At 32.4% G+C, this 23,373-nt stretch overlaps 2 protein-coding genes across 3 annotated transcripts in view; one reads left to right on the forward strand and one right to left on the reverse strand.

Annotated features, from left to right (window-relative positions):
- LOC143223739 (MICOS complex subunit MIC60-1-like) overlaps positions 1-2,275 on the reverse strand; it is a 36,677-nt gene extending 34,402 nt beyond the window's left edge. The window contains exon 1 of one of the 2 annotated variants that reach the window (XM_076452109.1): positions 1,996-2,275. The gene's annotated coding sequence lies outside the window, so the exon portion shown is untranslated. The remainder of the gene's footprint in view (positions 1-1,995) is intronic. The other variant, XM_076452110.1, reaches the window with a different exon arrangement.
- An 8,639-nt stretch (positions 2,276-10,914) lies between these two features.
- Positions 10,915-23,373, forward strand: part of LOC143223744 (protein BCCIP homolog) — a 28,086-nt gene continuing 15,627 nt past the window's right edge. Inside the window, exons 1-3 of the mRNA XM_076452122.1 lie at positions 10,915-11,082; positions 17,825-17,899; positions 18,880-18,960. Coding sequence (XP_076308237.1) covers positions 10,951-11,082; positions 17,825-17,899; positions 18,880-18,960 — 288 coding nt within the window. The 5' untranslated portion in view covers positions 10,915-10,950. The remainder of the gene's footprint in view (positions 11,083-17,824; positions 17,900-18,879; positions 18,961-23,373) is intronic.

Here is a 23,373-nt window from a genome sequence, read left to right on the forward strand (position 1 = left end):
AACACTGTATAGATGTGTTTGATTAATTCAATGTAATGATACCATAGAGTAGTATTTTATTAGGGCAATGGAGAACTATTACGTGTATTTTATTAGGACAATGAACAGATGATGTATTATGCAATATTATTATTAGGATAATAGAATGATACAGTACTACACGTATGATTGGGACAATGGGCCAAGATTGTATTACATGCATTTAATTATAATAATGTATTTACACTATATTAAATGTATGAGTAGTCAAGGCAGTGGATTAATACAGTATTACAAGTATGAGTGGTCAAGGCAGTGGATTAATAATGCAACAAAACACCAACACTAAACCATAAAACATCTTCAGTTTTTGTTGTTTTCTTAAACATCCATCTTTGATGTATTCACGTAGATAAGTGGACGAGATTTGAGACTTGCATGCATTTTAGCAGTTTCCCCCTCAAATCCATGTCACAGAAAATGTGTGATTCTGATACCAGAATAAAACAAAAACACATTATCATCCTTACACAATAATACAGTGAATCTGACTGTAGAAATTAGAATGATAGTATAATAAAGTTCGATATAATACAATCATAGTTCCTGAAAGTGAATGGACCATGCATTAAAAAAAATCAAACACTTTTCCCTAGGAGTATTTCTGGTCCTTTGTTTATAAAGATATATGGATTATTCAGTTACTTCAATCATCTTTGTATTGATGTGATAATGGTGAGTAGTCTGTTACCATAACCTATAGACTACAGACCTGTGATAGGAAACTGTTTTAAAAATAAATGGATGTTAGTTTCAAAGGTTCTGTTTGACTGAGAGGTACATGTAGATAATTTTTAAATGTCTCAGAGATAAAGCTTATGTAACGTTTATATCACAGTCGCATATAATTATGATATGATTTTCCATTTAAATTAACCATATGGACAAAAAGAGACCATTTGGTCCTTCAAGGCTGCCCTTCTGTGTTCAACCCTGAAGAAAAGTAAAATGAAAAGGTTTAAAACCACCCATCATTTTGCAATAATTTATCCACTGTCCTCTAAAAGTGCTGTCCTCCACTGTTCTCTCTGGCAACTCGTATACTAATCAATCTAATGGAAAAATTAAAATTGTATTAACTGGAACCTAGAGTTTCTTTTAAAAGTCTTAAACCTGTGTTCAGTTTTTCTACTGAATTTAGGATTCAGCTTAAAGAAATCATAGACCAATTTTATCTTATCAATTTCTTGGATATCTCTTACCATTGTTTTATCCAGGTAATCTACAAGTTCTTAATATTTTATCTTTGCTGTACAAAAGCCTTTCCATCCCTAAAAACATCCTCAACAAAGTAGTGGTACTCTTACTGAAGCCTTTTATATAACTTAAGTACATTAAAATTCTTCTTAACTATCTGTATGTTAGTTTTTATAAATTTTATTACTTGAAGTATCAATTTCATTGAATTATTAATATATATATCAAATTAATCACAAGTACATAGTAATAATAGTAATGACAGTTATTCATTGATTCAAGTAAAATCAATTTTACAATTACACTTACACTGTGGCCCCAGGTGTCACAGTGATATATCTGCATACTTATACTTCTAAAAACTGGGTTTCAATACCCGTGGTGGGCAGAGCACAGATAGCCTTTGTGGATAATAACAAAGCAAGCACACTACATTATAAGTTACACAGTTGAATATAACAAAAAACATATTATAAAACACTAACAACAACGTTATTACCAAGTAACAAGAATAATAATATTAAAAATAAAAATTAGCAACATTATGGCGTTGAAATTTAAGTTACTTCTTCATTTCAACTCCACTGCCTTTGGTTTAATTTTAACTCAAAACATACTGAAAAATGTAGTACAAACGTTCATCACCTGTAATAGTTATCAGTTTATGTGACCTGTAACGTTTCGTTAAAAAAACTCTCTTAAAAATAGAATGAGTTATGATCATATTTTAAATTATCTTTTTATTGCTATCCAACTTACCGAATTTGTTTTCATTTGGTTAACAGCTGACATCGTTGAAACTCGCAACATGTTTTTTTTTTTTCCTGGTAGTAGTTGTCCTATTATACTATAACCAAACAAAATTTCGTTTAACGTCACAACTGTAAACAGTCACGCCTTGTATATTACAACTAGAGATGGTTTTATTACGAATTAATATATTTTAATACCACTCCAGGTATAGCACCATCATCACTAAACACCTTAATGTGTCCTCTAGCATTTTATTTCACCATAGATGACGCGCTCATCGATTTTAGGAGGGGCAAATAATAAAATAGTCTGGTGTTTTTTGCAGTATTCTCTGTTGTTATCGTTTTTCCAGCTCTAATTATTTATTATTTTACTCTTATTTGTTATCAAATAATGATTTTTTCTTTTACTATTTTGATAAATATTGTAGTATATTAAAGTCACTCAATCATATGGACTCTGTGTCAAAAAACAATATAACCATTTTCTATTTAAATAAAGTTACATATGTGTGTGCTTTTTTTTCTTAAAACAAAGACTGGCCCGGCATGGCCAGGTGGGTTAAGGTGTTTGACTTGTAATCTGAGGGTCGCAGGTTCGCATCCCCGTCGCACCAAACATCCTCGTCCTTTCAGTCGTGGGGGCGTTATAATGTTACGGTCAGTCTCACTATTCGTTGGTAAATGAGTATTACAAACGTCATTGATGGTATGATGGTAGTGAAATACAAAATATCTACATCTCTTGGTATTTATTGAAAATGCTAGGTTTCAACTCTTTAATGGACTACAACTTTTTGTTGAATGAAAAAGAGACGACATTTCGGCTTCTACTCTGCCTAAAGTTCCACCGAAAATAGTGTCATGAAAATAATAATCAAGCATGATGACAAATCAAATAAAATGGAATCCTTAAGTTGTTACAAAATGATAATGATTCAATTAAATTTAATAGAAATATTATGATTTAGATAGTTATAAAGTTAAAGTTAAATTTATTATTTTTAGAATAAATAAGTTATTGCAGGTTTGCCTACGTAACTGTTTACGAACATTTTCATTTTAGTTAAACTGTGAATTGACGTCATGTTGCTCGAACTTATTAAATGTTTCTGGTTCCTCCATGTGAATATTGTTAAATCATAATGCTCATAGTATGTAAAAAGTTACAGGCCTCAACCGAGCAATATATATATAAATAGATAGATACCTAGGTGACTAAGTTAGTACAAAATAAGGAAGTTGTTTAGTTAAGTTAGTAAAACTGATGTTAAACTGTATGATTTTCAGTGTAGCCGTAACGTGCGAACTTTCAGAGAATAATGTCTTGTCAAAATGGTGTTCTAAACTAATTGAACCTGTCTGTGTGCAATTTGAAGAAAAGGAGACAATTATTTAAAGCTCTAGATAAACAATAACATAACTTAATTTTGTACATAACTTATTTTGAATATATTACTTATAAACAAGTGCATTGTCTGCTGTGCGTTTATTTTTGGAATTTATCGCCAATAAATCACAGACACCTGCTGTAAAGAATCTGGCTCTATAAAATGTCCATTTTCTCTAAGTATTTCTCAGTGAGGTATTGATACTCCGAATAGTAATTACAAGTAAAAACAGCCGTTCATAGGGTAGTATTCTGTAAGTCACGACACTGGTTTATGAGAACTACACACATCTCAGTCTTAAAGACTACTGTTAGTAACATTACAAGGTTTTACACCAGAAAGCACGCACGGCAGTACAACAGAAACATGTCTTTACACCCGTAGTACCGAGAAAATATTTGTAAAAACGCTTAACATTGGATATATCAAAATAAGGACACTTGGCATGGCCAAGTGGTTAGGCCGCTTAACGCCTAATCTGAGGGTCGCGGGTTTGAATACCGTCACACCAAATGTGTTCGCCCTTTCAGCCGTGAAGGCATTATAATGTTACGGTCAATCCCACTATTCGTTGGTGAAAGAGTAACCCAAGAGTTGGCGGTGGGTAATGATGACTAGCTACCTTTCCTTTAGTATTACACTGCCATGTTAAGGACGGCTAGCGCAGATATCCCTCATGTTGCTTTGCGCGAAATAAAAAGAACAAAAAATAAAGTGCGCAAGAGGGCGGTGGGAACTGCTGCTCAATAACATTATCTTATGATATCTTATGGAGCCCGGCATGGCCAAGCGTGTTAAGGCGTTCGACTCGTAATCCGAGAGTCGCGGGTTCGAATTCCCATCACACCAAACATACTCGTCCTTTCAGCAGTGGGGGTGTTATGATGTGACAATCAATCCCACTATTCGTTGGTAAAAAAGTAGCCCAAAAGTTGGCGGTGGTTGGTGGTGACTAGCTGCCTTCCCTCTAGTCTTAAACTGCTAAATTATGGACGGCTAGCGCAGATATCCCTCGAGTAGCTTTGCGCGAAATTAAAAAAACAAGACAAACAAACAAACACAATGTTAATTATATCTTTTGTATGCCACTACTAGGGGAAACTGATATTTGTTTCAATAATACGTATATAACTACTCGAAACTAAGATGATCAGCTACAAGGTGAATCATTCCTTTAATCAATTAAATGGTAAAAGGGATAATGAATGAACACTTAACAACACCATAAGAAAATAAAAATAGAAATCACTACCTCAGAATTTCAATCAATCAGTTTAGTCCAGTGAAGCATTTACAGCTGTTATAGTATATATGTATATATTCAGTTACTTGATCTATTAGCTATGAAATTGTACAAGCAAGTTTATTTTTATGTTACAAGAAGTACAGCTAGCGTCGTATTTTTTTAGGCCTAGCGGTTACAACAGTGTGCAGGTTAAAGCAGTTCATATAAATAATAATTAAGAAATTAATAATCTAATTTGTTATCTTTACATTTTCTGGAGCTCAAATTATTTCCACTAGGAAATTCAAAAGAACCTGTAAATAAATGTTACAACTCTAATGTCAGAAGTGGGATTATTTTGGTGAAAACAAAGTAAAACTTTGAAATTATTGAAATTGAACTTCAACTTTGAGGATGACAACCTCAGGGTCAAGGACAGTCGAGAGTAAAACATTACTTGAATTGATGAAATTATTAAGACAAGACCAAGAAGAAATTTACAAAAAATTAAAAAAGAACCAGGAGGTGAGAGATATAAAATTAAAAGAATTCAATAAGAATTGAAAGGAGCAGTTAAAAGAAAGAGACGTGCTATTTAAAAGGGAATTGTAAATAAAAATAAACCTTATTGAAGACAAGATTAATAAGGGTATTAAAGATGTGTGAAGAGATTACAACAATAAGATTGAAGAAGTATGGAGAAACAGTGATGACAAAATTAGAGAAACGTTTGTTTTATTGAATTTTACACAAAGCTACGAATGATTATTTGCACTCGCTGTCCCTAATTCTAAAGTGATAGACTAGAGGAAGGGCACCTAGTCAACACCATCAATCACTAATTTTTTATTTAGAAAAGTAGGACTGACATTAACACTATAATGCATCCACAGTTGAAAGGTCAAACATGTTTTGTGATGAGATTTTGACAAACCAACTGTCTTAACTGCCTAACAAAAGAGTAACTGTCATTTGATTTTACCTTGACCCACCAGAGATCAAGGAACACCACTTTTTGAAGTCCTTATATTTTCAATCACCTAACCAATTTAACTATTGATAAGACAGTTAATTACAGTCCTAGAGATTAGTAGGTCATTATTAGTGTTTTGGCTAATGGTCAGAGCATACAAGATACTCCTCTAACACCTCAAAAGAGATCAATAAGGTGCTGCATGTTTCTTTCTCCTTATTAGCTTAGTTGATACCATACAATAGAATGTTCTTATCATTAAATTCAATATACGTATCCATCTTTGGTTCCTGTAGGAACCACATCTCAAGAGCAACATTGGAAATTTAGAGCTTAAGTTTGCCATAATAGTGCATATCACATTCACTGTTCAGCCAACACAACTGTATTGAAGAGCCCCAATGCATAACCAGGTCATAAGCTTTGGCCCACTTGATGAAGTAGTCGATTAGAACCAAATATCTTTCTAAAATTAGTTATGTTTAAAATATTATTTTAATGAGTGAATTTTCAACTGTATACCAGAATTTTCCTTGATGCACACACATTTACTTTCATTAATATATGTGGTACAATTATTACAGATTACATCTCTACACAAATGAAGTAAACAAACCATGCTTTATGGAATATTTTTATTAGGATATTAACATTATTGTTTAGCTAGAGGTAATTTTATTGTCACATGATGGGCATGCATTAATTACTGGAATCTTCTTGAAAGTTTAGAAATGACTTGAGAATAACAATCTTCTGATTATTTATTTGTGATATCTGTTCAAATACATAATTCTCACTACTTATTTGGTTTGGCACAACTGTTTCTGCAATGGTTTATACTGCTGCACAGTATACAAGATGTGAACACTCAACAGACAGATATGACTTAACTTGAAGGGGTATAATATATATGATTTTTCATAGTGCTGACCTGGACAGTGTTATCATTATTCATTATATATTTTAGTACAATGGTTTATACTGTTGCACAGTATACAAGATGTGAACACTCAACAGACAGATATGACTTAACTTGAAGGGGTATAATATATATGATTTTTCATAGTGCTGACCTGGACAGTGGTGTCATTATTCATTACATATTTTGACTTAACTTGAAGGGGTATAATATATATGATTTTTCATAGTGCTGACCTGGACAGTGTTGTCATTATTCATTACATATTTTGACTTAACTTGAAGGGGTATAATATATATGAATTTTTCATAGTGCTGACCTGGACAGTGTTGTCATTATTCATTACATATTTTGACTTAACTTGAAGGGGTATAATATATATGATTTTTCATAGTGCTGACCTGGACAGTGTTGTCATTATTCATTACATATTTTGACCTAACTTGAAGGGGTATAATATATATGATTTTTCATAGTGCTGACCTGGACAGTGTTGTCATTATTCATTACATATTTTGACTTAACTTGAAGGGGTATAATATATATGATTTTTCATAGTGCTGACCTGGACAGTGTTGTCATTATTCATTACATATTTTGACCTAACTTGAAGGGGTATAATATATATGATTTTTCATAGTGCTGACCTGGACAGTGTTGTCATTATTCATTACATATTTTGACCTAACTTGAAGGGGTATAATATATATGATTTTTCATAGTGCTGACCTGGACAGTGTTGTCATTATTCATTACATATTTTAGGAATGCACGGTTTACTTGGATGTGAACTCCCTACCATACAAAGAGTGATGGTAACATTTGACAAATGCTACAGCTGTAACTAGTTGCTTCTTTCTCAAACATTAATGAAGTCATATATTCCCTACTGTATTCTACTTATAAGAAAACAATTACAATTCCACTATTACCAGAAGTTGCAACTAGGATAAATGGATATTCTTGATGTATATAACCCAACTGTATGTTTTGAGCAAAATCATGCATGCTTTAAGAACCTCAGCATGTTTCCACACCTTTATATCTATATTACTTCTGTATCAGTCTTTGCAAATCCAGAAAGTGGTGTGGCTACAATTCAGAATGAAACCTAGAAATTTATGAAAGTTTCATTTGGTATCTGACTAAGGCTATTCCCTGACACTGAAATTTTCACAGAATCCATGAGCTCTCCTTGCCTAGCATGTAACTAATAAATTCCACTTTTTTGTGTTTTAACACATCAGTGATCCTTGCCTAGCATGTAACTAATAAATTGTTTTCAGCCCAAACATTTTTGTGTTTTAACACATATTTTACTAGTTTAAATTTTAAACCTGTTGCATGAAATACTATTCTTTGGTTCTTAGCAATGGTTCCAAAAGTGCAAAAACTAGGATGTAATTTACATAGATGAGACATTTCAACCATTGCATTCATATAACTAAAAACTCCATCAGCTTCTCGAAAATTGAAGATGAATTACACAGACTGAATGTCATGATCTGCAAATCCTGATTTCCTCCCTTTAAGTCCCAAGATATAATTATTGTATTGATCAAGAAACATTTTCTAACACATCAAGAGGTTTGTCCATATTATTTAGTAGCATGACACTAACATACTTTTATTCATCGAAATGACCAAACACTCTTTGCAGGTTGTGTCATTCCATCATTTTGCATTCAGTCATTGTGAATGCTGACAATATCACTTGTGCTCCTAAGAAACTTATGTGGCATTTTTTCCAGCAGATATGTTGCCAATATCTATGTGATTACATGTGAGTTTTGTCAGATTCAATTGACCATCTGTTTCTACAATCCTATCATCATACTCTTAGAGCATTTTATTAAGCTCATGTTTTTCTATTGAGTCCAACTAATTAGCACAGTCTTTGATTAGAAGTTTATGGTACCTTGGGACAGGATATAAACATTTCAATAACAAGTGACAAGGTAAGCCATAGTTGAAGGGGGGCTTTCCTTCATATTCTCAACCTCTCTAGAGCTTACATTCTGTTGCATTGGTATTGTAGCTATGACATTTGGATCTGGGTAGTTAAACTGTGCAGCTGAGATGTTGTTAGAATTCAGTGGAGGTTCTTATTACCCCCTTCCAAAACAAAAAGTTTGGAGATGCTAGTATCTTCACAAATCCATATTGTGGGTAAAATTTGGTACAAAATGACATGATGCATAGCATGCATGTCTTTGTCAAATTGTGTGCCAAATTAAATCTTTTAATGTAGTCTACGTATATTACCAATACGTTTTACCAGCTAAGGAAGCTCTATTATGCTTCAAAGATTTTGGATGGTGTTGTGGTTAACTTCACCCAACATTTACGTGTTACCACTATTCTCAGCCATTAGTGTCTGGAAATGCCTAGAATTGTAAATTTACACCTTGGAGCCCTTACCATCTACCTCAATACTTCTCGGAGTATCTAGTCTGTTCTTCACTACCATGTTCTGTCGAACAGTTTTATACTTCTTCAGAAGTAAGTAACAGAGCTTTGGAGTTCTTATAGTCACATATTAATCTCTATTTCACAAGGACAGATAGATACTGTAGAAATAACTCTAACAAACGCCTGTGAAAGTCTTAGTCTGACACATTATCCAATGTTGTCTTTGCCTCAACCGAGGTCTTTTCCCTTCCACATTTGTCCCATGGGGTCTCAGAAACTGCCTTTCTATGATAATCATATTTTAAAACTCACAGAGAGTGAAATGGTAGAAATTATATTTGTTTTTTAAATATTTGCACGAAATTACTCAAGTGCTTTGTGTGTTAGTTAACCTTCCATAATTTTGGACTAATAGGCTAGCAGGAAGGCAGGTAGTCAACAGCACCAACTGACAGCTTTTTTTGGCATAGCCAGGTGGATTAAGGCGTTCGACTCGTAATCTGAGGGTCGCGGGTTCGAATTCCGGTCGCACCAAACATGCTCGCCCTTTCAGCCGTGGGGGCGTTATAATGTGACGGTCAATCCCACTATTCATTGGTAAAAGAGTAGCTCAAGAGTTGGCGGTGGGTGGTGATGACTGTAGTCTTACACTGCTAAATTAGGGACGGCTAGCGCATATAGCTCTCGAGTCGCTTTGAGCGAAATTCAAAACAAACAAACAGACTACTTTTCATTGACGGAGCAGTGGAATTTAACTGCCACCATTTGAACGTACCCACAGCCCAAAAGTGCAAAGTGCAACGTTTTGTACCGGTAAATGGATGTGAACGAATGACCTACAGATTCAGCCGAGCTTAATAACCATAAAACCACGTGTGGCTTAGTATAATAGAAAACACGTTCAAATGAAACTTGGCGAAAAAAACAAATACCTTGGTTACTCTAACTAAATTTAAATCAATTACTTTGTCTGAATGGGCCTGGCATGGCCTTGCGCGTAAGGCGTGCGACTCGTAATCCGAAGGTCGCGGGTTCGCGCCCGCGTCGCGCCAAACATGCTCGCCCTCCCAGTCGTGGGGGCGTTATAATGTGACGGTCAATCACACTATTCGTTGGTAAAAGAGTAGCCCAAGAGTTGGCGGTGGGTGGTGATGACTAGCTGCCTTCCCTCTAGTCTTACACTGCTAAATTAGGGACGGATCGATCGGTGCAGTGGGCTAACAACCTACTCACTTAAATACTTGTTGAAGAATCCGCAAGCGATTGCGGCCCTATGTTCCTAGATGGAATCTCATTGTGATAACTAACTAACTAAACTAACTGAATAGCGTGTACTATTTGCATATATACTGGAGAAGGGTGTAGGAATCCAAAAGGAATGAAATATTACACTCTCAAACCAGCGTGAGGTTCTAGTGAATATCATGTGATTCTTAGATTACTTTGAGCGATCATTGCAACGAAAAATGTTTAAGGGGAGTTAGACTCTTAACTAACGCCAACATATTAAATTCCCTGTGCCAGCCCTTAGAATGTTTTGGGCATCGTTCCAGAAAATGACACTGAAACTTTAATTTTGGAAAATTACTTGGAAATATTTAAGTAAAGTATATTTTTTAATAAATATGAAAAGATAAAATGAAATGATATATTTCCAATCATCATATCAACATGTCAGTTCGAGCTAGTAAAATATAAGAAACACCTGCTGTTCAATAAAATAATAAAAAAAGAACATGATCAGGGCAAGTAAAAATATCACAATAATATTTTAGTCGACTTTTTTTTAATAGGTGAGTAATACGCTGTATGGTGTGTATATAATATATATATATAAACAAATAGTTATGGGAGATAATAGTTAAAATAATATATATATACATACACCTTCACGCAAAACTCATCGAAATTATTTGAATTATTATGAATAAGCAAACGAAATAACAAAGAATATACACCAAATAATAATTATATATATATATATATATATATATATATTACGTCGCTATATGTTGCAGTTCTCGTTGTAGTCATAACTAAAAATGGCAGCCTCCAAAAAGAAACGTGGTAGTGATATGGAAATTGATAATGGGAGAGAAGAAAAAGGTGAAAATAGTGAGCATAGTGATTCGGACCCAGAAAACAATAGTTCTGACGATGAACTAGTTGACACAGTAAGTTTCGAAGCTTAAATATATAGATATGATAATTAGTAATAGGCGTGGTTGTTGCCTCTACCTACTGGTACATATACTGTAGTTATAAAACATATGTAGCGACTGTAAATTATATTATTATACTGATTTTCTGTCTGACATGCCCCCATACCCCTCGTATATTGAGTTGCCTTTGGCAGTAAAGAAGTTGATTTTACCTATCACTCCTTATACTCCATGTCTCAGTAAATGTGAAATCTGCATGTCTAGCCAAACTTTGTAACTGCTTCCAACACCACTGAGTACAACTTATACCTATTACTTTAATATTTAACTCCAAATGAAAAAAACATGATGTGTTTTTTTTAGCTCCAGTATGAATCCATATCAGTTTCAACAACAGCAGTTTAATGTTTTTCTTGTGTCTGTTATAAGTTACAACAAACAAATAAGCCCTTTACAATGTACAGCCTATAATAGTACTACTGGTACTAGCATAGTGTTATGATACCTGAAATACAATACCTCGTTTGTTTCTACCTAGCTTAACAGTACTTCTAGTAATGATGGTAGTAATAACTAATACAAAATAATTAGAATTTATCATCATATGTTCCAAGTAAGATGACACTGTCATGAGATACTCATGTTAATAAAGTAACATAAATGACAGAGACACTGCCAACAATACTATTTATTTGTTTTTTGAGTTTCATGTGAAGCTACATGAGGGCTAGCTGCATTAACTGTCCCTATTTTAGCAGTGTAAGACTAGAGGGGAATTAACCATTACATCATAATGCCTCCATGGATGGAAAGGTGAGCATGTTTGGTGTGATGGGGGTTGAAACCCACAGCCCTCAGATTATGAGTCAAACACCCTAACCACTACAGTTGCAACTAAACTTTTGAGTGCAGTTAAGATGCTGTCATATCTACTGCCCTTATACACAGAGTATAAATTCAGAACCATATAAATAATAGAAACATTTTCAGAAGTTTATCCAGTTGAAATAAAATTTCCTTTTGCTTAGTATTAATATTTGATAAACAGTGTTAAAGCCTTTGTTTTAAATTAATTATTTTGAAGAACTTTTCCAAAATAAAACTGAAAAATATATTTAATATAAAAGTTCTTCGACAGCTGGAAAAAGTAAAAAAAAGTGTTATTTATTTTTTTACAAACATAAATTTGTTAGTCTTACCATGTTTTGCTTCAGTTGTCATAACATGTGGACAGTAAGGGGTCATTTGGCACAAGGTTGCCTTTTTTAATTACCCTGGAACAAAATCCCACTCTTTAAGTTTTCTGAAATTTATTGATTCCCCTCTTAAATCTTGTTTTCAATGTTTGTAGTTTATAGAAGAATGGAAGCTGTCACAAACAGAGTAGAGGTTCTATAGGAAGTGACGTGTAAACTCTGGGACATGGCAGCAAGAATTGAAAAAGTAGTTGGGCTTTCACATGCAAGGGATATAGTAGCTAATAATGACTTTCAGGAGGTTAAAAGCAGTACTGTTAGGGCTAAGTGTAGTAGACATAATTGTAATAAGCAGGCTGTATAATGGAACAATTTCAGTCCTTATCTTATGTACAGATGTGGTAAGGGAACCCATATGGAAGATAGAGATAGAAGTTTTAAAGTTACAAAGATTATTGTTATGGCTGGTTTTTGGTTTGTTTATTTTTTGGTATAGAAGCTGTGTAGGATAATCAGTATGGTACTAGGGAGAAGTTAGATTTTACCCAGAGGCAGGAGTGATATATATAATTAATACTGTTAGTGATAAAATGATGTTGTAAACAGTACTAGTAGTGCTGTAATTTTTTTTTAACACAGAAGTGTTAATAATGCAAGTGAGTTGGGTAAAAGGAGCTAGTTAATAAGCACAGGGAGTTTAATAAAGGCATTTAAAGAAGAGGGCCATAACATAATTCAGTTAGGGCTACTGCCAAGAGTTAATCATGAGGATGAGAGTATAAGTAGGTCGTTAGGGCCAAACATAAGGAGAGCAGATTGGTTTAACATGTGGAATAGATTTGATAAGAACAGAAAGCTTTTGGAATGTATGGTTAACATTGAATAGGAAAGGGACTGTTTGTTTGTAAAAGCTATTAACTCAGCTACCCAAGTATCTTTAAATTAGGACTAGATATAAGTGAGGGTTATGATGTAAAGAAATGTGTAGTGTAGGAACACTCTGCAGAAATAGTTTTAAGTGTGGGCTAACTTATTATTAGTGTAATGCTGGAAGTGCAAGAAATAAAATAGATGACCTTGGAGTACCAGTTAGAATGAAACATTGTGGTACAAGTGAAACAACTTAAACTTGGTTATATGCAAACAGTTTTGATGAGAAAAGGTTATTTAAAACACTAGGTTATAGGTTATTTAGCAGGAATAGGTTATTACAAAGACAGAGAGGAATGGTTTTATGTGCATAATACGAGTTATATTGTGTTGAATATATCAAATATAATAGCAGAGAGACTGAATGTATTTGGGTTCCTATTAGTAGATGTAACGAAAGAAAGCTTTCAACTGGAATTTGTTATGGATCACCAGGTGACATTGATGAGTTTAACAAGACACTTGACATTGAGGTTATGATTTTGGTGATTAGTAATATTGTTATTATAAGGAATTTTAATTTTGAGTGTACAGACTAGGAAATGTTAAAGTCAAACTAAGAGGAAGGCAAGTTATGGTTTTATTCACCACTTGATTATGGAACCTACAAGGAATGATGCTATTTTAGATTATGTAATTTCTTATAAAAATAGTCTTTAGTATGTAGACTGAGGAACATCTGGGTAAAAGTACTTGTGGCTCAATTATATTTGATGTTTTGCTGCCTATGGAGATAAGGAATAATGATAGTTTGGCTCCAAATTTGAAGAAACCAAATTTTGAAGGGGAGAGACAAGAATTATCTGTTGTGATTTGGCCAACCAGTTTAACTAGAAATGTTGATCAAATGTGTAAATAATTTCAAAATATTTTTTGAAATATTCAAGATAAACATTTTCCTTTTTGTAAAAAACAGAATAGCTGCAGGTAAATAAAGTTGGTTCACATAGATTATAAAAGATAAAACTGAATGAAAACATTGTAAACGTAAGATAATCGACTGCAATGATGAAAGATTTGAAGGAGTAAAGAGAATCAAGAGAGTTGGTTAAACAAGACATTAGGACATCAAAAATGGTCCATGGATAAAAGATTGGATGAAAAATGTAAAAATTATGAGTAAAAGATTGTTTCAAATACATTAAGGGTAAGCAAAATATTAGGATGTGATAGGGTTTTAAAGTGATGATAAAGGAAAGGCTTATATCTTATTATTAGGTGACTGGGTTACTGAATTCTACCTTTTCTTCAATATATACTAAAGAAAACTTAAGTAACATCCTCATTTTGAAAGTTAATAGATGGAAACAATATTGTCACTTTAATTCTGATTTTGTTAAGAAAAAAATGGTGAGTTGAAAGAGTGATAAAGCTCCTAGGTGAGGTTAAATATTGGAGATATGATCCATGTGCTGTTATTGTTATTATTATGTAAGTTTTGAATAGTGGGTAAGTGTTAGAAGCTAAGAAGTTGATCTATGGTTTTTCTATTTTCAAACAAGGTGTAAAATGTGCCAAATTTTTGCAATTCACTTATACAAAATGCTTTGAAAAGTCATTCAACAAAGTTTCAAATTTTGTTGTATAGTTAACATGATTTCATTGCAGGATATTCCCTCTTTACTAAACTTTTGACATTCTTGCTAGAGTTTACTGCTTATTTGTCTGTAAATTTAGTGCATCTGGATCTTCAGAAAGTTGACAAGCTGCCATATAAAAGGCTTGTAAAAAATTCTCTCTCTAGGTGTGGGAGATAAGTTAACAAATTGGATAGAATAGTAGCTGCATGGAAGAAGTCGGAGGATTATTATAAATGGATGTGGGAATAAGTAGTTCTTTGGATAGAAACAAAAGCAGAAGAATTCTATAGGTGGAGTTCAATCATAATAGATGAATGTCACAAATGAAGTACCTCAAAGCTCAGTGTTAGAACCTTTGTTATTCTCAATTTACATCAATGGCTATATGAAGAAATTGTTAGCAGGGTATTTACATCTGATAATGGTATTAAAGTTATGGATCTTGCTGGCTGTGAAGAGTATGCAAGTGCTTTACAAAAGGGTTTAGATTATTTGGTGATTTGGGCAAATAAATAATGGATGGGTTTTTAATTATAATGAATGTAAGATGATTCATGTTGGGTAAATTGTAAATTGAATTAAGAGTATAATCTTGATGGGAATAATCTTAACAATGTTATAGAAGTAAAGGATCTTGGTGTAATGTTTGATCAGTGTATAAAGTGCTGTTGCTAGGTGTAGGGAAATAGTATTTTGGGTTCTATCTACAGATATATTGAACACAAGTTTAGAGAGGCTATAATTTCATTGTAGAGGTTAGGTTAATTTTGAGTACTGTGCTCAGTTTTAAATCCTTTACTCAGGAAGGGTTCAGAGGAGAGTTGTTAGCATGATACCTGGTTTGGAAAAGTTGTCATATGAGGACAGTTTAAGATTTCTGAACATTTTTTTTCTTGGAATGTGATTGAGATGTCTAACATTGTGAAAGGAACTGATACTCTCAATGAATCATATTTTTTTGTACTTACATGAGAATGGTAGGACTATGGGACAAGCATACATTTTGGCAGTTCAGAAAACATATCATCTGAGATAATTTTACTTTTCTAAAGGGTGGTGGATGCAGTAAAGTTAAGAGAATTTAAAGGAAAGCTTAGTAAATATTTAAATTGTAAAGCCTGATTTTGAGTTTTATTTTATTTAAAAGTTTAACTTATTAGAGGGAATGTCTTAAATGGACCAGTTGGTTTTATCCTTAAATTTTATGTTATGTACTACATATTGTAGATAATATTTAGGCTTATATTTAGTATGGGGAATAGCTATGATTTTGTTTATTTATTTACAACATATAGCATTTTTAACTTGTTTTATCAGGCTTAGTGAAGTGGATAAAAGTAAAATTTATATTTGAATAAAGACCCAAAGTTATATTCAGCTTTTCATTGTAAGAAAAAAATCCATTCAAGTCAGTTTTAATGTTTTATCTAAGAAACTTTAATAACCATAAAAAATTTTGTTTAATCTTGGTTTATTTTAATATGCAAAGTTATTAACTTTACACACTAAAATCAGTTTTGATAATAACTGCTTACTGAGCCTTTTGATGTGATTGAAAGATCATAGAGGAAATCATTCTTTTGTAACTACATTGATTTAATTTACTAACTTTTATTTGTTACTCATCACATATACTTAGCTTCTCAATAAACAACTTGTGTATTAACTCCTTAAACCTGAATGGCTGCTGCAAACATCTGGATAAAAATCCAGTTTACTTATTGGATACTGAGAGCATCCAGTAATGTTTATGGTTCTTTGGTTGAGAACTAATCAAAACCATGTTATTATCTACATAACTAAGGAAATCAGAATTTTATAAGGTGTGATGATAATTAGTAGCAAATCATGAAAATTTCTGTAAAATATACAAAACATACTTTAAAAAGAATTACTGCACCATATACACTAGTGATTTTGTTAAGTTAATATATGGTATAGATATAATTTGCTGGAAAATTAAAATGAATGAATTATACTGTCATAAGTGTATTAAAGTTTGAGGATGGCTTGAATGGATAGTAAAGAAAACTGTATTACCAGTTTAATATAGTAACAAGTGTACAATTTTTCAACAAGGTTTAGTTATCGTCAGGGTTCCTTGTCATCAAATCTGAAGTCATAGATGCCTGTTAAGACTAATTCTTCTTCCTAGATAATCATCAATTATAGGAACTGGGTAGTGACAGGTCTGGCACCTTTCAAGTCACAACCACTTGTATCAGATGAATACTTTTGGATTCACTTAAAAATGTGGATCAACAAGTTCCACTGAATTTAAGATTATTTGATGGTTTGGGTCTCTTTGTTCTGTTTCACATCTTTAATTGCTGCTTGTACTGTTGGTAAAATATTATTGGTGACAATGTGGATTCACCGAGAATAAAAGTATGTGACAGCAGATGGCTCTAGTTGTTATGAGTATGGATGAGTTTGTTTATTGGGGTAGTACAAGTGGAACTGTAGTTATATGACAGCAGCAGATGGCTCTAGTTGTTATGAGTATGAATGGGTTTGTTTATTGGGGTAGTACAAGTGGAACTGTCTGTTGTTATGTATGTGACAGCAGATGGCTCTAGTTGTTATGAGTATGGATAGGTTTGTTTATTGGGGTAGTACAAGTGGAACTGTCTGTTGTTATGTATGTGACAGCAGATGGCTCTAGTTGTTATGAGTATGGATGAGTTTGTTTATTGGGGTAGTACAAGTGGAACTGTCTGTTGTTATATATGCGACAGCAGATGGCTCTAGTTGTTATGAGTATGGATGAGTTTGTTTATTGGGGTAGTACAAGTGGAACTGTCTGACAGCAGATGGTTGTTATGAGTATGGATGAGTTTGTTTATTGGGGTAGTACAAGTGGAACTGTCTGTTGTTATGCATAGTGTAAAAATAATAACTAGTGTATAGATTTCACCTTTTAAGATCCTTTGGTTTTATATAGAGTTTTAAGTTGAGATTTTATGGCAAAACAATATTAATATTTTATTATTTCTTATATAATGGTGAGTGTGTATAAGTTAATTGTATTTGAATTCTTTTCTTTAGGAAGTGCAGGTTGATTTTGAAGCAACAACACCAGATGACAGTGATTTCCATGGCATTAAGAAACTACTTCAGCAGGTAAAGATAACTGGATTTAAAAAAAAATAGAGCCCAGTGTTCCATTTGTTTGTTTTAAGTAAGTTTTATGAGTCTTATTAAAAGATGCACTTGTGGGTTGTATATGAAAATGGTTGTGGAAGATACATTGGAAGTTTTCATTTTCACTTGTTCTTCGTACAGGTTTTATAAAACCAGTTAACTTACAAGGTATTATTCAGCACTTAAAATAGAAGAAGCAGAAAGCTGCTCAACTCAGTAGGATAAATTATTTCTCAGATGTTCATTACTTAATTAAAAGTAAGCAAAATATTTTTTTAATTGTGAATCTATAAAAAAAAAACTTTCTTAAATTTAACTCTTTAACCAAGACAACTTGATATGTGAACAAGTACAACTTTTATGAGAGTTATGTGAATTAAAGATCTGATTGAGTTGTTTAAGACTGTGAAAGGGCTTGGTGTTGTTAAGATACTTTTTTCTTTCAAACTTAATGGTGAGTATGTAAAGAGTAAGAGACAAATTTTGACAGGGTAGGCAGCATCTGTGTGGGTCGTCTTCAAGGCAGTAAATCTAAGAGAAAGCATAGTATTTACATACTTTGGTTTGTCTTTAGATGTGATACATATATTTAAGAGAGTGTAAATGTTTGAATGGTAAAGACTGGAATTGAATGTTTTACTTTGAAATTTAATTCAGTAGATGAGGTGACTGGCCTAAATCGACCAACTTGTTCTTAACATGTGTATGTAATTTAGATTTACCAAGCTTCAAATTTTATATAAAGTATTGTACTATATACTGAGTTTTTTCCAATATTAACAGTTTTTGATTTCTGTAAACACTCTTGGATTCTTAAAATTTAAAACCAGTGTTTGAAAGTTAACGAAGGAACATGTACAGTAATGAAATTCCATATTATTCAACAAACAGTGAAATAACATTGCTGCTATAGGTAGCTACTTTCACATCACTTTCTTTGTGTTTCTCTTCATTTGCAGATGTTTCTCAAAGCTCATGTGAACCTGTCAGAATTAGCAGACTTAGTGATACAGCAAAATTATGTTAGTAGTGTGATTAAGGTAAGATTTACTCACAAAATACCAATGAGCAATTGTTATCATTAAAAGATATAAAAACCATATATAGAAATAGTATGGAAATCATTATTATAGAATTTAAGTAATAAAAAAGTTTATATTTTTAGCACTAATGTTTTAGTATACATTTTCTAGCAAATTACAATAAGATGCGAGTCAAAATTTTTGATAAACCTGGTATTATTTAGCTTCGTTAAAACAGCTTGTTTGATTTCTATCTTATTAACAAGCTTACCTTTAAATTTTATGGTCTTTACAGAGAAGGTTAAACTTAAGTTAAACTCTTAAGTTGATGACATTGGAGAAGTTGTTTTTAACTGAGGTGTTTTAGAAACTGGATTATAATACTGTTTAAATGTTGCATGCTTCTAATGGAAATTTAAAAAAAAAATTTTCTTTAGTTTTGAAAAAGATTTTTCTGTGTACTCGTATGAAAAAGGATCTGGTTTGAAGTGTCTAATGTGCAGAGTAGTTGAGGATTTGTGAACATTTTATCTTAGAGAGGGTTAAGAGAATCCAAAGCTGTAGTGGAAGAAGGTTCACAGTTTGAAATTATAACAATTTGCAGGTCAAGAGTGTATTACAAGCAAAAGGTTTAATAAAAAAAAATGTACCTTTCAGAATTAGAGCTGGGCAATTATCTCGAATAACCCTTTCGCTATGGGTCACAGATCAGAGACCATGTCATCACATTTCTTGACTTGTATTCAAAATTTTATTGTACTATTAGTTTATAAATTTATGTCAATAAGTTTGGAATCAAATTATAGATTATAATTCAAACTTTATTATATGAGTTAATTTCTTAATCTTAAAGTAACTATTAAAAGAACACATCTAAATGTAGATTTTAATGATCTCATGGTATGTTGAATGCAGCACTGTTTAAAATTAGATGCTTGTGATGTCAAAATACCTAGTCTGTAGTTTTTTACAAATTAGGAACTCAAGTTACTAATATTGACAAGCTAGAATATAAAATAAGAATCTCGTACCTTTTTATTTCGCTGAGATATGGCTTATGTACTGAATCAAACACAGTGGGCCCCATCCAACTTTTTCCATTTTTGAAACAATTCGTTTTATACTCTTACTACAAAATATGATGTGAATAACCAATCAACAGCTTAGAATGTCCCCAGAGTAGTTTTCTCAGCCATTTCAATCTTCAAAAGGGATACAACTTTCATTTCAAAATTTCAAGGAGGTTGGTTGTGTCTTTAGTCTGCTCAAAGTTTAATATTTTTTAAAAATCTAAATACATTTTAGTTACTTAGCTTAATAAATTGTAGTGGAATTCTGTGGTATCAGTGTAGTTATTTATGATTTTTTGATTATTCAACTGTGTGTATAAAACCGTAAAAAGCTTTGATATCCTCCATGTGTGAATTTTTAAAAGGCTCAGAACCTGTATGTGGCAGCAACTGAGTACAAAGATCGTATCAAGAAAGATAATTGTTTGCTTTACTTTTTGATTTATTATCCTATGTTTTAAGAAAAACAAGTTTAATGGTTTATTTATAAGGAGTAATAATCTTTATATAAATATATAATGTATAATAATTGAAATGTGACTGTATATTACAAAATACTAGTCCACTAAAAGACACTGAACACAGGAAAGACTAAAGGTCAGTTTTATATTACTAGATATGTAATATGAGTGCAAGTGCACAATGTCAATGCAAGCTATATAGTTAGCTAGACATAACTGGAAGGTCAGTATAATAAAAAAATAATAAATATATATGAAAATATGTAGCATTATGAGACTTAAACTAAACATTTGTATTTTCATGTTATAATATGTTATCATTCTAGGACAAAAAACATAATTTATATTTATTTCTTTTTCTTTTATGATGGTTATGCGGTTGGTCAAGTGACAGATCTTCCATAGTTAAAGTGTAGAAAATAATGGACAAAATATAAAGTCTTACTGAAAACAAATGTTTGAAATGTATTTAGGTTTTAGAGATTACACAAAAATATTTGAGATTTTTGGGATAAATAATAGTTTTTTTTAATCATAACATGAAAATCACTTTGCACTCAAGACTAGTAATGAAAAGACTATTTACACAAACAAATCTTTAGTAAAAATATTTCACTACAAAATCTGATTTTTCTTGTAAAAAAAATACTCGTAATCTGTACTAATAGTCTATAAAATTTTGTGAAGATACACATGCTGTATCAAAAGGTATAGTGCAAATACTTAACGTGCACTGACAAACTTGTGTATGTTATACTGAACCTGTAGAAAAAAGGGTTAGTTAATGTGATCATTTATGAGGAATCAGTTAATTTTACAATTAAATTGGATAAAATTACAATGATGATCAGATATTTAAAATCATTGTTTCTGAATATTATCATTTTCTGTTATTCCAGATTATATAATTAGTTCAAATGTTGCCATTATACTTTTTCATTATTATTTTTGTTTAATTCAAATCTCTTCAGTGTAATCAATCTGTGACACATCTTATGAAAATAATGAAGTAATTGTATTAGTGTTACTGATTGTTAGTTTTTGATTATTTCAGTTATCCAAGGCTATTACGAAACTGATCAGTTAATTTTATGTGATCCCTGAGTGAGTTTAACAGTTACTTTTATTAAAGTTTCACTAATCACCCACATGCAACTAATAGCAACCTTTGGAGAGATGGCACACTATAGTACTGAAAATTCTTAAAGAAATAAGGTAGGCTAGAACATATGTCTCAACAGTAATGGAAGTAGGAGAAAAGTTGATTTTAGGAAAACTGTTAGATTCTGTGTTTCAGTAGTAAACGACTGTTGATTGTTAGTGGAAGTTTTGGTAAAATAGGGTTAGAAAAGAAGAAAATAAAATTGAAGGAGAGAGTACAGATTCCATTGTGACAAAAGTGGAGTACAGATTCCATTGTGACAAAAGTGGAGTACAGATTCCATGGTGACAAAAGTGGAGTACAGATTCCATTGTGACAGAAGTGGAGTACAGATTCCATTGTGACAGAAGTGGAGTACAGATTCCATTGTGACAAAAGTGGAGTACAGATTCCATGGTGACAAAAGTGGAGTACAGATTCCATGGTGACAAAAGTGGAGTACAGATTCCATGGTGACAAAAGTGGAGTACAGATTCCATGGTGACAAAAGTGGAGTACAGATTCCATGGTGACAAAAGTGGAGTACAGATTCCATTGTGACAGAAGTGGAGTACAGATTCCATTGTGACAGAAGTGGAGTACAGATTCCATGGTGACAAAAGTGGAGTACAGATTCCATTGTGACAGAAGTGGAGTACAGATTCCATTGTGACAGAAGTGGAGTACAGATTCCATTGTGACAGAAGTGGAGTACAGATTCCATTGTGACAGAAGTGGAGTACAGATTCCATTGTGACAAAAGTGGAGTACAGATTCCATTGTGACAAAAGTGGAGTACAGATACCATGGTGACAAAAGAACAATTTACTTGGGAAATTCTACAAATAAGACCTTTGGAGTGAATGTGTTAAATGAGTGGATTAGCACTACAGGACATTGCTACATGTTAGTTGGTGCACTGCATTAGCTGTATATGTTGCTTGGGTTTTTAACAACTGTTTGTATTTAAAGAAAGCATGTTTAGTGCTCTCTGTCAAAGGTTATGAAAATCTACCATAGATAATTTTGTTTATCATCAGATCTTCACTCTTAGTGTGTGTGCCCTGATTTACTAATTTTTTTTATAATTAAAAAACAAACAATAACATTGGATTTATAAGTTCTGTAAAGAAATGGTATGATTATATTGTTCTCAGCTGATGATAGATGTTGGGGAAAGACTAATTAATTGGATTGTGGGGGTGGTCAGGTGAAAGTAAGCTGTTATTAATGGAGTCCAGTTAAACTGGAACCTTGCTAATGTTGAAATGTGTCAAAAGTTACCAAAGTTTGTTCATGATATTAAACTCATGATATTAAACATGATATTATTGTTCATGATATTAAACTCATGATATTAAACATGATATTATTGTTCATGATATTAAACTCATGATATTAAACTCATGATATTATTGTTCATGATATTAAACTCATGATATTATTGTTCATGATATTAAACTCATGATATTAAACATGATATTATTGTTCATGATATTAAACTCATGATATTAAACATGATATTATTGTTCATGATATTTAGTATTTTAAACTGTACTGATGATGTTGAAGTGTTGGAGAATATCTTGGATATCAGTTGATAAGTTGGACAAATAGGGCAACTTTCTTAATGGATCATGTTCGACGTGTGTGAATCCACTGAGTATCACAGCTGAAGTAAAGTACTTTCATATACTGGTGGATACTTCACTCAAACCATTGAAGCAGTGCTTTTGCTAATACTAAATATAGGATGTTA

The sequence above is a fragment of the Tachypleus tridentatus genome, chromosome 8 (genome assembly GCF_004210375.1).
Source record: "Tachypleus tridentatus isolate NWPU-2018 chromosome 8, ASM421037v1, whole genome shotgun sequence".
Taxonomy (NCBI): Eukaryota; Metazoa; Arthropoda; class Merostomata; order Xiphosura; family Limulidae; genus Tachypleus; species Tachypleus tridentatus.